Source organism: Carcharodon carcharias, chromosome 19 (assembly GCF_017639515.1).
Source record: "Carcharodon carcharias isolate sCarCar2 chromosome 19, sCarCar2.pri, whole genome shotgun sequence".
Lineage (NCBI taxonomy): Eukaryota > Metazoa > Chordata > Chondrichthyes > Lamniformes > Lamnidae > Carcharodon > Carcharodon carcharias.
The window spans coordinates 79,642,963-79,656,735 of NC_054485.1; the positions used below are offsets into that span (position 1 = coordinate 79,642,963).

The 13,773-nt window shown below is 45.1% G+C and overlaps 1 protein-coding gene across 5 annotated transcripts in view; it reads right to left on the bottom strand.

Moving 5' to 3' along the window:
- Positions 1-3,605: 3,605 nt before the first annotated feature.
- Positions 3,606-13,773, bottom strand: part of LOC121291963 (class I histocompatibility antigen, F10 alpha chain-like) — a 58,182-nt gene continuing 48,014 nt past the window's right edge. Inside the window, exons 3-8 of one of the 5 annotated variants that reach the window (XM_041213657.1) lie at positions 11,912-12,187; positions 11,516-11,794; positions 5,322-5,438; positions 4,788-4,820; positions 4,302-4,337; positions 3,606-4,113 (exon numbers count right to left, since the gene is read on the bottom strand). In XM_041213657.1, the coding sequence (XP_041069591.1) occupies positions 4,306-4,337; positions 4,788-4,820; positions 5,322-5,438; positions 11,516-11,794; positions 11,912-12,187 (737 nt within the window). In that variant the 3' untranslated portion in view covers positions 3,606-4,113; positions 4,302-4,305. The remainder of the gene's footprint in view (positions 4,114-4,301; positions 4,338-4,787; positions 4,821-5,321; positions 5,439-11,515; positions 11,795-11,911; positions 12,188-13,773) is intronic. The other 4 variants (XM_041213660.1, XM_041213659.1, XM_041213658.1 and 1 more) reach the window with 4 other exon arrangements.

The following is a 13,773-nucleotide window of genomic DNA, read 5'->3' on the forward strand; positions in this document are numbered from 1 at the left end:
ACACAATGAATAGAAATGTGAAGTGAGTCCAAAGATAACACTTAAAAACGATAAACAAATCAGTCTTTGGCTTGTCCATGAGGAGTAGATGGTGAAACGCTCTGGTCGTGAGGTTGGATGATTCCGGTGGAGCTGACTTTGGCAGTTGAGCAGTTGGTCTGGAGACACTTGGTTCTGCAGATTTGCTGAAATGAGTTGTCCTGCTTCCTTTTTGACAGTGGCTTTGCTGACTTGGCACCTGCTTCCAGCAATCAGAGAGAAAGTCTTCTTTAGCTGCAAACACAGGGATGTCCAATTGCTGTTCTTCAGCTGTGACCTTCACATCACACACACCAGAACAGTAATTGAGGGGTACAAAATTAGGAGGGGCCTAGAGAGGGTAGACAGGAAAGGCTTGTTTCCCCTAATGAGGGGTCAATTACCAGGGGACATAGATTGAAGGTAATTGGTAGAAGGATTAGAGGGGACATGAGGAAAAGGTTTTTCACCCAGAGGGTGGTGCGTGACTGGAATTCACTGCCTAAGTTGGTGTTTGAGGTTGAAACACTCAGTTTATTTAAAAGGTACCTGGATCTGCACCTGAATCTCTGTAACCTGCAGGGCTACAGACCAGGTGCTGGAACATGGGATGAAAGTGAGTGGCTAGTTTCATTTTTCTCTGTTTTGGCCACTGCAGACACAATGGGCTGAATGGCCTATTTCAACTCGGATCATGTCCTCAGTCTGGGATTTAACTCAACAGGAGATGGTTTCTGCTCAGATGGGATCAGTATTTTTTTGGCATTGCATCTCTTCTTTTGAAGTGTCTCTATCTGAAGGAGACTCTAACACCCTTTTAGGTGTAACATTCTGTTCCCTCTGGACTAGTTGGTCAAGTGTAATCCACGTAGGAATTTTCCATCCAGTGGTTACAGACTCAGCCAGCTTTTGCTTGTATATGCTTTTTAAAAAAATATAGGTTATTTTCATAAGTTCAAGATGTCTGTAAGTAATTCAGGACAATGATCCGCTGTCATGACAACCTGTGTCCGGTGACAGTCTGGTCCTGAAGGGATCAGCTCACAATGGATGACATAGGATCAGGAGAAGTTAAAGCTTCCCCACTGCGTCTCCATGATATGACTCTGTTCACAGAGGGAAAGTGAGGTGCCATCAGCCGGACAGGAGTCAGACATTCACATAAGATACATGAGGGTCTATGGGTGTCCCCACTGCATGTCATCATCCTCCTGGAATGGGGGGACTGTGGGTATCTGTTGTGCCTTATCACAGAGGGTATGTGTGCTGCCATCAGCCAGACTGGAGTCAAATGTTCACAGGTACAATATGAGGATCTAGGGTGTCATCATCTCCCCCCACAAATCTAGCAGCTATGAGGCCTCCCGAGCTTGCCTGCCTCATCTGGCCAGTGCGAGGGCCTCATCACCGCCTTCGAGGACCTCCTCACCCTCATCCCTGTTGATGTCCTCCTCAGTGGAGGAAACATGAAGTACCTCCATCTCCTCCTCAGCCAGCTCCTGTCCCCGTTCCAGTGCCAGGTTGTGAAGGGCACAGCAGATGATGATGATGTGTGACACCCTCTGTGGACTGTATTGCAGGGCTCCACCAGACCGGTCCAGGCACCGGAATCTCATTTTCAACATCCCGGTGATCTGCTCCACCAAGTTGTGAGTTGCTGCATGATCCTCATTTTACCTTCGCTCTGCTGCAGTCTGAGGCTGCCACACGGGTGTCATCAGCCACGGACTCTGTGGGTAGCCCTTGTCCCTGAGGAGCCAACCCTGCAGCTTCCCTGGACACTGGAAGACGTCAGGGATCTGAGACTGACTGAGGATGTAGGAGTCACACACACTCCCTGGGATCCATGCACAGACCTGCAGGATGCATTTGTGGTGGTCACACACCAGCTGAACAGTCAGCAAGTCGAAGCCCTTATGGTTGACGTAGTTGCCCTTTTGTTACCATGGAAATCTGAGTGACACGTGAGTGCAGTCGATGGTAGCTGCATCTATGATCTGAGATCACCTGAGATGTGGGCAAATCCAACCGCTCTTGCATCATGGCTTTCCTGATCCCAGGTGAAAAGCACAAAGATGTGTGCCCTCGAGAAGATGGCATCTGTGACTCATGGATGCATTTGTGGGTGGTGGATTGTGAGATCCCACAGAGGTCGCCTGTGGAGCCCTGAAAGGAACCACTGGTGTAGAAATTGAACTCCACAGTCACTTTCACAGCTACTGGCAGTGGATACCCTCCACGTCCCTGTGGTTTTAAAACCCTGCAGCAGGTGGCAGATGTGACTGACCAGTTCCCTGGACATGTGCAGCCTTCAGCGACATTGGTTCTCAGTCACGTGCAGGAATGACAAGTGCTGTCCATAGACCCTGGGTCTAGCCAGGCACCGACCAGTATCGGCTGCCTGTGGCTCTTCAGCAGTGTGTATGGGAGCCCCAGCCACCCCTCCTTCCTGAGGCCCAGTCGGCCAACTGTTCACTAAAACACTCATTAGTTTGTAGTCTGTGCCCGAGGGGTGAAACATTCAGGAGCACTTGGTGGCACTTTGATGCCTCTGTGTTGCTTGAGTGGGCAGATAAACTAGAGACTCGACTCCACACATGTCAATGTGGCTGTGCCTGAACTGTCTCAGCTGCGGAGGAATAGTCACTTTATACAGGTTACCCTAACGTGTGGCCCCTTCACTGCCCCCCCCCCACCTATCCCGCATGTGCTTGTACACTAACATCAACCACAGGGCAGACCTTGGTCCCCCCCGCAACTCGCCCCAACCACAGGGCAGCTCTTACCCTGGCACCGCGCTGCCAGCCAGCTGGGTAAAAGTGACCGGCCTGTGCCCTCGCCTGAATGAGAGGAGAGTCAACTTGAGGTCTAACAGGTGACCTTCCCGTGTGCTGGGCAATGTGAGTGTGTCCTCACCTCCGAGTTTCCCTCAAATCTCAGCTCACCAGATGCACACTCGCCTTTTAAATGCTGTTCTGAAACATGTGGGTGTGGAATCAAACCGATGTGCCCGGATGGTCCAGGATGAGGGGATGATTCCGGCAGGCTGGTGTTAGAAAGATACACAGACGTATTAAAATGAAGTTCCTGATATACAGCACTGGGAAACACAGCCCGCCATTGACGGGCGGAGCAGACGATTGGAAACTGCTTTCACTACGTTATGAAACGGATTTTTGATCTTTCTGCCATATTGTCCACTCACGCCCACCAAAGAAACATAGAAACTAGGAGCAGGAGTAGGTCACTCAGCTCTTCAAGCCTGCTCCGCAATTCAATATGATCATGGGGTCCCTCTATCTCGGCGCCATTGATCAGCTCAATCCCCAGACCCTTCACGCCTTCCGAGTCCATGATGTCTGATGAGAATGGATGGGAAAATTTCACACTCACTTTAATTCACCCCATTCACATTGAAATGAACCCCAACAATTGCCAATTCCAAGACCTACAAGCTGCTGAGTGAATGAATTAAACCTTTCTTGTGAAATCATTCAACAGGAATTCAGAGAAGTCAACTACTGACAATGACTTATTGACAACAAACCACAATGATCAGCACTTGTAGTGACACATTGATGATGAGGTTTTTGTTCATGAATATACTTTAATCATAAAATTTTATACATGTACATTATATAACAGTGTAAATCTGACACTACAGAAAGTGCAAAATAGATCAGCTTCTATCAATATAAAATGTGTCTCTCTGAGTTGCCTCATGACATTTACTCTGTTCAGGTCAATCACTCGACCCGAACAAGTTGCTGAAGATAAGAAAGCGTGAGGGAAAATCATCCCTGAAGTTCCCTTTGACTGTGAGAGCCGTCACATTGTGGATACTGAATGGAAACGCTACTTGAGAAAGTCCCACTTGAAGAATCAGGATCCCAACCTGGTGGATCCAGGATCCACTGTTCAATCTGTGGAAGCACATTCCCAGGAAAAATAGATCTCCATCATCAAAGCACTCAGTGTAAACAATGAGCTGTGAATCTGTGTGCCTGCTGTGATATGGAAGGATGGTCGATGATGTCCATGTTCACACTAGAACAGGCAAATCCAGTTATTCATCAATGAGGCTCTGGGAATGTCCTGCAGTGGAACACAGTAAACCCACGAGGTAAGAAATAGACAGAAACAGGGCAATCGGTTCAGGGTCAGGAGGGCAGTGAAATTAGTGTGACAGGTTTTAACAGTGTCTGGGAGGGTGAGACAGGGTCAGGAGGGCAGTGAAAAAGTTACAACAATATCAATGGGGGAAAAATTGAAATGTCACTCACTGAATTAGGAAGGCTCCGGAACAGAGAGATCAGAAGCTGAGAAAATAAACACAGAATGTGAGAAATGGAATAAAATATAAAAATCGAGAGCTTGAGATACTCTATATCACTCACTGAGGTTCATTCACCTCTCAGCATTAACTAAACTGACTCACAAATGATAAATGAGCCCCAAGGGAGTGGAGGGTGAGGGAGTGGAGGCAGAGGGTGCAGAAACAAGGTGTGGAGGGTAAGTGGGTGGAGGCTGAGTGAGTGGAACTTGAGTGAGTGGAGGGTGAGGGACTAGAGGAACCAGCAAGCGGAGGGTGAGGGACTGGAGAGAGAATGAGTGGAGGGTGAGGGAGCAGGTTGTGAGGGAGTTGAGGGTGAGGGAAAGGAGGATGAGGTTCCCCCTGTGTAACCCTGAGTTACTCCCAGGAGGATGTAATTATACAACTTTCAATCCCTCCTATTTCATTCCCAACAATCTGTCCCTCAGTCACTTACTCTGAGCTGTTGTGTAGGTCACACTTGGTGAATCTGCAGAAGCAAAATAAATGTCAATTAGAATGGGGAATAATTCATTATCAGAGAGTGAGTACACAACAAGTGTGAGGGAATGGAGATTGTGTAAGAAATACTCATTCCCACACTCCCCTCCATCCGTACACTTTTATGGAGATCCTGTCGATCTCTTCCATTCCATCGATATTCAGTGGGTGAGGATGTGAGTGTGTGTGGTGGGTTTAATGATCAATATTAGACCTGGTCTGGGCCTATCATTCAAAGGAATGTCAGACAGGGAACAAGACGTGTTTATATGTGTGTATCTGTGTGTGTGGGAATTAAATCAGTTCCATTCAACACAGTGTCCTGTACTCCCAGTACTGGAGATTCCCCCACACTCACTGTGTCCCCTCAGTTCTACAATCCCTCCTCTCTCACTATCCCCTCTCAGTGTCCTGTACTCCCAGTACTGGAAATTCCCCCCATACTCACTCTGTCCCCTCAGTTCTACATTCCCCTCTCTCGGATTCTTACCTCTCTGTTGTCTTTTGCAAATGTAGATTGCAATTATCCCGAACGTGCAAATTCCAACGATCACTAATCCTGTTACAATTCCAGGATGCAGGAGTTGTCCACTCTTTTCTGGGATTTCTGCAACACATTTCAATAATATGAGGATTGTCTCTCTGTTCCCGGATCCATCAACAGTGCTGCCCTGCCTGCACTGAGTGCTGACTTTGGCTGCATATGAGTGCTTCAGTTGGTGTTTGGTGAATGAGGGAGTTCAGTCAAGAGGGGATGAGGTGATCCTTTCAGTTTCAACCTTTCCTCAGTCAGAAGTGCAGCAGCCTTGGTGAATATTTCTACTTAATATTCTCTAAACTAGTGGAAGTAATATGAAAGAGAGTAATTTAAGGGTAAGTCATGGCAGGGCAGCTAAGACATATGGAATGCTCCTCCTGTGCAATGTGGGAAGTCAGGGGCACTTCCAGATTTCATGTGACCATATGTGTAAGAAGTGTCTCCAGCTGCAACTACTTGAAATCTGCTTTTTTGGATCTGGAGCAGCAGCTGGATCACTGTGGAGCATCCGCGGGGCTGAGATCTTCGTGGATGGCACAAAGTGAGGTGGTCACACCGTAGATGAAGAGTGCACAGACAGAAAGGGAATGGGTGACTGCCAGATAGAGTAAAGTCACTAGGCAGGTAGTGTAGGAGTCCCCTGGGTCCATCTCCCTCTCTAACAGCTTTTCCATTTTGGAAGGAGATGGTGTCTCGGGGAATACAGCAGGAGTCAAGTCTGTGGCACCACGAGTGGCTCAGCTGCACAGCAGGGGAGAAAACAGAGTGGGGGAGCAATAGTGATCGGGGATTCTATTGTAGGGGGAGCAGATAGATGTTTCTATGGCCACAGGTGTGACACCAGGATGGTTTCTTGCCTCCCTGGTTCCAGGGTGAAGGATGTCACTGGGCGGCTGCAGGACTTTCTGAAGGGGGAGGGTGAATAGCCAGGTCGTTGTCCATGTCGGTACCAATGACATGGGTAAAATAGAGATGAGGTCCTGCAAACAGAATATAAGGAGCTAGGAAATAAATTAAAAAGCTGGAACTCAAAGGTATTAATCTCAGGATTACTCCCAGTGCCGTGGGCTAGCGAGATCAGGAATAGGAAAATAGACCAGATGAATCCATGGCTGGCGGGATGGTGTAGGAGGGAGGGATTTAAATTCCTGAGGCATTGGGACTGATTTAGGGAAGATGGGACCTGTACAAGCTGGACAGTTAGCACCCCAGCAGGACTGGGACCAATATCCTCACAGGGTATTCCCTAGTACTGTGACGGAGGGATTAAACTAGGTTGGCAGGGGGATGGAAACCTGAGTGAGAGACACAAAGAGGGAAGTAAAGATAGAATGAAAGACAGAAAAATAAAAAAGCAAAAGTGGAAGGCAGAGAGAACAAGGGCTAGCAGCAAATAGGGCCATAGTACAAAAAGATGTGTAGAAAGACAAGTCTAAAGGCTCTGGATCTGAATGCATGGCGCATTCACAATAAGGTAGATGAATTAACAGTGCAAATAGATGTAAAGAGTTACAATATGATTGCAATTATGGAGACATGGCTGCAAGATGGCCAAGGCTGGGAACTGAATATCCAAAGGTACTTGGTATTTAGGGTGGACAGGCAAAAAGGATAAGGAGGTGGAGTGGCATTGTTCGTTAACGATGAGATCAGTGCAATAGTGAGAGATGATATTGGCTCAGAAAATCTAGAGTTAGAATCAGTCTGGGTGGAGCTAAGAAGCAACAAGAAGCGGAAAACATTAGTGAGAGTTGTCTATAGGCCTCTAAACAGTAGTGGTAAGGTAGGGGATGGTATTATACAGGAAATTAGAGATGCATGTAACAAGGGTGCTACAGTGACCATGGGTGACTTTAATTTACATATGGACTGGGCAAACCGAATTAGCAATAATACTGTGGCAGATCAATTCCTGGAGTGTGTACAGGATTTTTTTTTTTTAGAACAGTACATCGAGAAAGCAACTAGTGAACAGGCTATCCTAGATTTGGTATTGTGCAATGGGAAGGGGTTCATTAATAATCTTGTTGTGCAGAGTCCTTTAGGGAACAGTAACCATGACATGATAGAACTCTTCCTTAGGTAGCAAAGTGAAGTAGTACAAACTGAAACTAGGGTCCTAAATCTAAGCAAGGAAACGATGAAAGAATGGGGCATGAGTTGGCTAAGGTAGACTGGGGGACTTCATTAAAAGGCATGATGGTGAATAGGCAATGGCTAATACTGAAGGAACGAATGCCTGCAATGCAAGAATTATATATTCCTTTCTGGCGCAAAAACACAACATGAAAAGTGGCCCAACCATAGGTAACAAAATAAATTAAGGATAGTATTAGATCCAAAGAAGAGTCATAGAAAGTTGCTTGAAAAAGTAACAAGCTTGAGGATTGGGAGCAATTTAGAATTCAGCAAAGGGAGACCAAGAGATTAAGAGGGGAAAAATAGAGTTTGAGGGTAAACTTGCAAGGAGCATAAAAGAGGACTGTAAGAGTTTCTATAAGTATGTAAGAAGAAAAAGATTAGTGAAGACAAATGTAGGTCCCTTACAGTCCGAAACAGGAGAGTTTATAATAGAGAACATGAAAATGGCAGAGCAATTAAACAAATACTTTTGTTCTGTCTTCATGGAGGAAGACACAAATAACTTCCCAGAAACGCTAGGGAATCGAGGGCCTAGTGAGAAGGAGGAATTGAAGGAAATTAGTATTACTGAAAAAACAGTGCTGGAGAAATTAATGGGACCGAAAGCCAATAAATCCCCAGGACTTGATAATCTACATCCCAGGGTACTGAAAGAGGTGGCCATGGAAATTCTGTAGATTCTGGAACAGTCCCCGCCGATTGGAGGGTGGCAAATGTAACCCCACTATTTAGAAAAGGAGGGAGGAAGGAAACAAGGAATTAAAGACTGGTTAGCCTAACATCTGTGGTAGGGGAAATGCTCAAGTCTATTAGAAAGGATGAAATAACAGGACACTTAGAAAATATCAACAGGATTAAACAAAGTCAACATGGATTTATGAAAGGGAAATCATTTTTGACAAACCTATCAGAGTTTTTTGTGGATGTAACTAGCAGATTAGATAAGGGAGAACCAGTGGATGTGCAGTACTTAGATTTCCAGAAAGCTTTTGATAAACTCCCACATAAGAGTTTATTGTGTAAAATTAAAGCATATGGGATTGGGGGTAATACATTGGCATGGATTGATAATTGGTTAGCAGACAGGAAACAGAGAATGGGAATAAATGGGTCTTTTTTGAAATGGCAAACAGTGACTAGTGGGGTACCACAAGGATCAGTACTTGTGCCCCAGATATTCACAATATGTATCAGCCATTTGGATGAGGGAATGTAATATATAATATTTCCAAGTTTGCAGGCAACACAAAACTAGGTGGGAATGTGAGTGGTGAGGAGGATGTTAAGAGGCTTCAAGGCGATTTAGACAAGTTGAGTGAATCAGCAAATGCATGGCAGATGCAGTATAATGTGGATAAGTGTGAAGTTATCCACTTTGGTGGGAAAAACAGAACGGCAGAATATTATGTAAATGGTGATAGATTGGGAAATGTTGATGTACAAAGGGACCTGGGTGTCCTTGTACATCCATCACTGAAAGCAAGCATGCAGGTACAGCAAGCAGTGGAGAAGGTAAATTCAATGGTGGCCTTCATTGCGATAGGGCTTGAGTACAGGAGTGAGGATATTTTAGTGCAGCTGTCCGGGGCCTTGGTGAGACCACACCTGGAGTACTGTGTGCAGTTTCGGTCTCCTTACCTAAGAAAGGATATTGTTGCCATAGCGGGAGTACAGGGAAGATTCACCAGACTAGTTCCTGGGATGGCAGGATTGTTGTATGAGGAGAGATTGTCCAATCAAGCCTGTATTCACTGGAGCTCAGAAGAATGAGAGGAGATCTCACTGAAACATATAAAATTCTGACAGGGCTGGACAGACTGGATGCAGGGATGATATTTCCTCTGGCTGGGGGGTCTAGAACAAGGAGTCACAATCGCAGGATATAAGGTAGGCCATTTAGTGCTGGGATGAGGAGAAACGTCTTCACTCAGAGGGTGATGAGCATGTGGAATTCTCTATCACAGAGGGCTGTGGAGGTCAAGTCATTGAATATAGTAAAGAAGGAAATAGATAGGTTTCTAAACTCTGAATGCATCAGGGGGTATGGGGAGAGAGGGGGACTTTGGTGTTGAGATAGAGGATCAGCCATGATCATGTTGAAGGGCAGAGCAGGCTCAAAGGGCCGACTGACCTACTCCTGTTCCAATTTTCTACGTTTCTATGTTTCATTCCCATGTCTGACCAGGGACATTGGCAGGATGTGATAAGTTGTATTCCCCAGGGATCTGAACTGGGGCCTCAGCTTTTCACCATCTATATTCATGGCTTGGATGCAGGAACAGAGAGTCGTATATCCAAGTTTACAGATGACACTAAGTTAGGAGACACAGTGAAGGGACATTGACAGATTAAATGAGTGAATTCCATCTGCCACAGTTTTCCCCAATGTTGGGAAGTGTGGGATTACCCACATTAAATCTGGGAAAGACAAATTGGAATATTATCATCATGTTGAGAGTCTAGGAGCTGTACAAAATCAGAGATGTGGATGGCCATGTACACAAGTCACTAAAAGCCCGTTCACTGTTATAAAAAATCAATCAGAAAGGCTAATGGGCAGTTGTCCTTTATCTCAAGGGGGTTTGAACACAAAGTGAGGAAATGATGCTTCAGTTGTACAGGCTTTGGTCAGACTCCATCTGGAGAACGACATTCAGTTCTGGACACCAAACCTCACATCAGATATATTGGTCTTGGAGGGGGAACAGTGCAGATTCAGCAGAACGATCCCACAGCTCAGAGGTTTCAGTTATGAGGACAGGTTCTATAAAGCTGACATGTATTTCCTTGTGTTTAACAGGGTGAAGGATGATCTGATGGAGATGTTTAAAATGATAAAGGGAGTTGATAGGGTTGAGAGAGAGAAACTATTTTCTCTGGTGATGGAATCCTGAACAAGAGAGAATCGTCTTCAAATTAGAGTGAGGTCATTTAGAAGTGAAATCAGGAAGTGAATCTTCACAAAAAGGGCAGTGGACATCTGGAACTCTCTCCAGCAAGAGGCTGTGGGAGCTGGGGGTCAACTGAGATTTTCCAGACTGAGATGGAGAGATCTTTGCTGGGTAAGAGCAGAGAGAGATATGGAACAATAGTGGGTAAATGGAGCTGAGGTACAGATCAGTCAGGATCCCAATGAATGGTGGAGTAGACTCAAGTGATTGAATAGCCTAGTCCTGTTTCTATATTCCACTTCTTAGCCAGTCCCTTTGCAACGAGGATGACTTGTTTCCACTCCAATTCAGTGGGTTCTGAGATGGTCGATAAGTCCAATGTGCGATTTGCAGCTTCTGCTACATGCGGGACAGATAGTGCTTGAAGAACAATCAGGTAGATGAAGCGTTTAGAGGTATTTGTTCTCGCTTTCTAATGCCTCAACTCTGCCTCTGCTTGCTCCTGATAAAGTCTCTCAATGTGTTCAGTGCCTTCCTGAATTAACCCTTCTCTATTTTAGTTGATCACAAGCGAGGCTCTCCAGTGATTCGGTGAGATGTTTCTCCTCTTCATGGATGCCTTGAAGATTTCACTCAAGGATTTCTGCTCTCCTCAATCATATGATCCTCCGTCCACAGCGGAGCTGATTTTGAGGGGTTAACACTTTGATACAGGGTATGTTAGCTTTGAAGAGCACACTGCTGTTGCTCTGTCATTCTTGCCACTGGATATGGAGAATCTTGTGAGGGAACCAATGATGATACTTCTCCAGTGCTTTGAGGTTCCTGCTGTCGGCTGTCCAAGTCTCTGGCGCAGACGGGAGTGCAGGGATCACTGCTGTCTGATGAAGCATGATCTTAGTCTCGGGATTCAGAGCATGGCCCACAAATACTATGAGGAGCTGCTGAGTAGAGACTTTAGCTTTCAGTGTGGTTAGTGAAAGATTTTCTGAATGTGCATTTTGTGAGTCTGCAGATGACACACACACACACACAGACACAGACACACACACACACAGACACACACACACACAGACACACACACACACACAGACACACACACACGTTCCTTACCCCACTGACAGAGCTGGGTCTCTGCCAGGCTGCTGTGTTCAATTTGACAGGAGTATTGATCCTCATCCTCAACATTTATTTCAATCTCTTTCTGGATCTGATGGGTCCCATCGTGGTTGGGTCGAACCCCCGAGGATAGTGTCTCAGACATTACCTCTCCATTCCTTAGCCAGCTCACCTCGATGTCTACAGGATAAAACCCAGTAACCAGGCAGGAGAGAGTGAGCGGCTTGTACTGATTATTGGGGTCACTTCTGGAGATAAACACTTCAGGCTGAACTGTAATGGGAAAGGGTGAAAACACAAACAATAGACAGACACTGAATGGAATGGGAGAACACTTTCATAGACCAGTGATGTTAGATCAGAAGATGGGGTCAAAAATAAAATAAATACCTTTCCTTTTGAAATATTCCTTCCCGGCTTGTAAATATTGCTTTAAACGTTGAACATATACTTGTTGTAGATGACTTTCCCAGTAGTTGTTCCAGGTTTCATCAGAATCCCATTTCTCTTTAGTCTTCACTGCAATGTGATTGGATGCGACCCACCTCATTCTGTCTGGCTCTAAACTAATATAATCCTTTCCATCAAATCCAACTCGCATTGATCTCTTAATGGAGCCATCTTCAGTGACCTCAACAGACCGAATCCATTGAAGAACGTGAATTCCTGTCAGTGACCAAACAGTTAATCAGCAATCACAAAGTGTCTGCTCAGTGGTGAAGGTCTAAAACAACATACAATCTCCCTTATTAATGTACAATCACAGTTCAACTATGTAATTGTTTCTTCATTTATTTTATATTAATTAATATGGACTGGTTCTGGTTTAACCCCTTGTGTGGAATGCGTTTCATGGGGGTAACATGGAACATCAAGGTATAAGGAGGACCAAGATGGAAGGTATATAAAGAACTGCACTAAACTCACTGCGGGCTTAAAACACAAAGCATGATGGTTAATTTAGTCAAGTGAAAGCCTTGATAGAATCAGCAAGTTCTGTAAAATGGCTTAACCTGTAGGAGGGTTTGTACCAGGGAAGATAAACAGTCTGAGCTTCATTAAGGGGCAATGAATGTGCTGCCTTCTTCCCATTCTGGAGATTGCTAAGTGTTGGAGATAACAAAGTGGAGTCAAGCTGGCTTTTGTTAAATTAAATATGACCTTCAAAGGGGGTTACGCCAGGGTACATGTACGGGGATGTAATTAAAAACCAATTAAATGGACTAAAAGCTGGCTTTACCTTAAAGGGCACAGGGTCATAGCAAGAAAAAGTATAAAGTGTCCACAGAATCACCATTCCTGCAGCGGTCAGGGCAATTTGGTCAGTTGTTTAGAAGACGCGCATGGAGGATTCGTCATTGGATTGACCAATGAGATGGACTCCAGCTCACAGGGAAGATAAGTAACCGGTATTGTTGTGAGTGTGTACAATTGCTTAGTGGTTTAATAAAGGTCTATCACCTTTTGTGGAACTGCATCCAAGTTGTTGTGTAGAGTTGATATCCAAGACAGAAACCTTTAGACCAGGAAGAGGGTCATACAAAAGGGGATCTTGTATAATATAGAAAGGGAGCAGTAGTGTCATAGGATGGAATTTTCCAGCCCCACCAGCAGCGGGAAGCTGGGCGGGTGGGTTAGTTAATTTGGTGGGAGGTCAGAAGTCAGTTTCCAAATGGCGGGATGAACTTTGCGAATTATGTTCTTGGCAATGTAAAGGCAGGCTTAAGGTGGAAAAGGTTCCCGATGAACAATGTCAGGAAGCCCTTTTGCACAGATTAGCATGTGACGCACGTTCATCAAAAGGCCACCTTGTGGAATGAAGTTCTATTAAGGCCAGGGTGGGAGGAGTGCGCAGTTTATCTAGCCCCACTACTCCAGAGTTCACATCATTAGCATAAATGTTGAATTCACTCACCAAAGTGGCCAATGATTTACCTTTGCTGCTGTTAAACACTGAATAAAAGAGACACTAACCAAGCTTCTTTCAATAAACTCAGAATGATTGAATTATAACAAAATCAAGCCTCTTTTTAAAACAAGTTGCAAGAACTGGTTAACACACAATTTGTAATCTTGAAGTATAACTATCTGTCGCTATTAGAAAAGGAAAAACAAATAGGGTCTCTGCAAAGGTGGGCAGTTGAAGAAAAGGCTTTATGAAAAAAAGGATAAAGTTGACAGGGTTTTAAAGCTTTTGATCTAGAGCTCCCTTATGTAAAGACAGATCATTAGTCCAAGTAGATGCCTGGAGG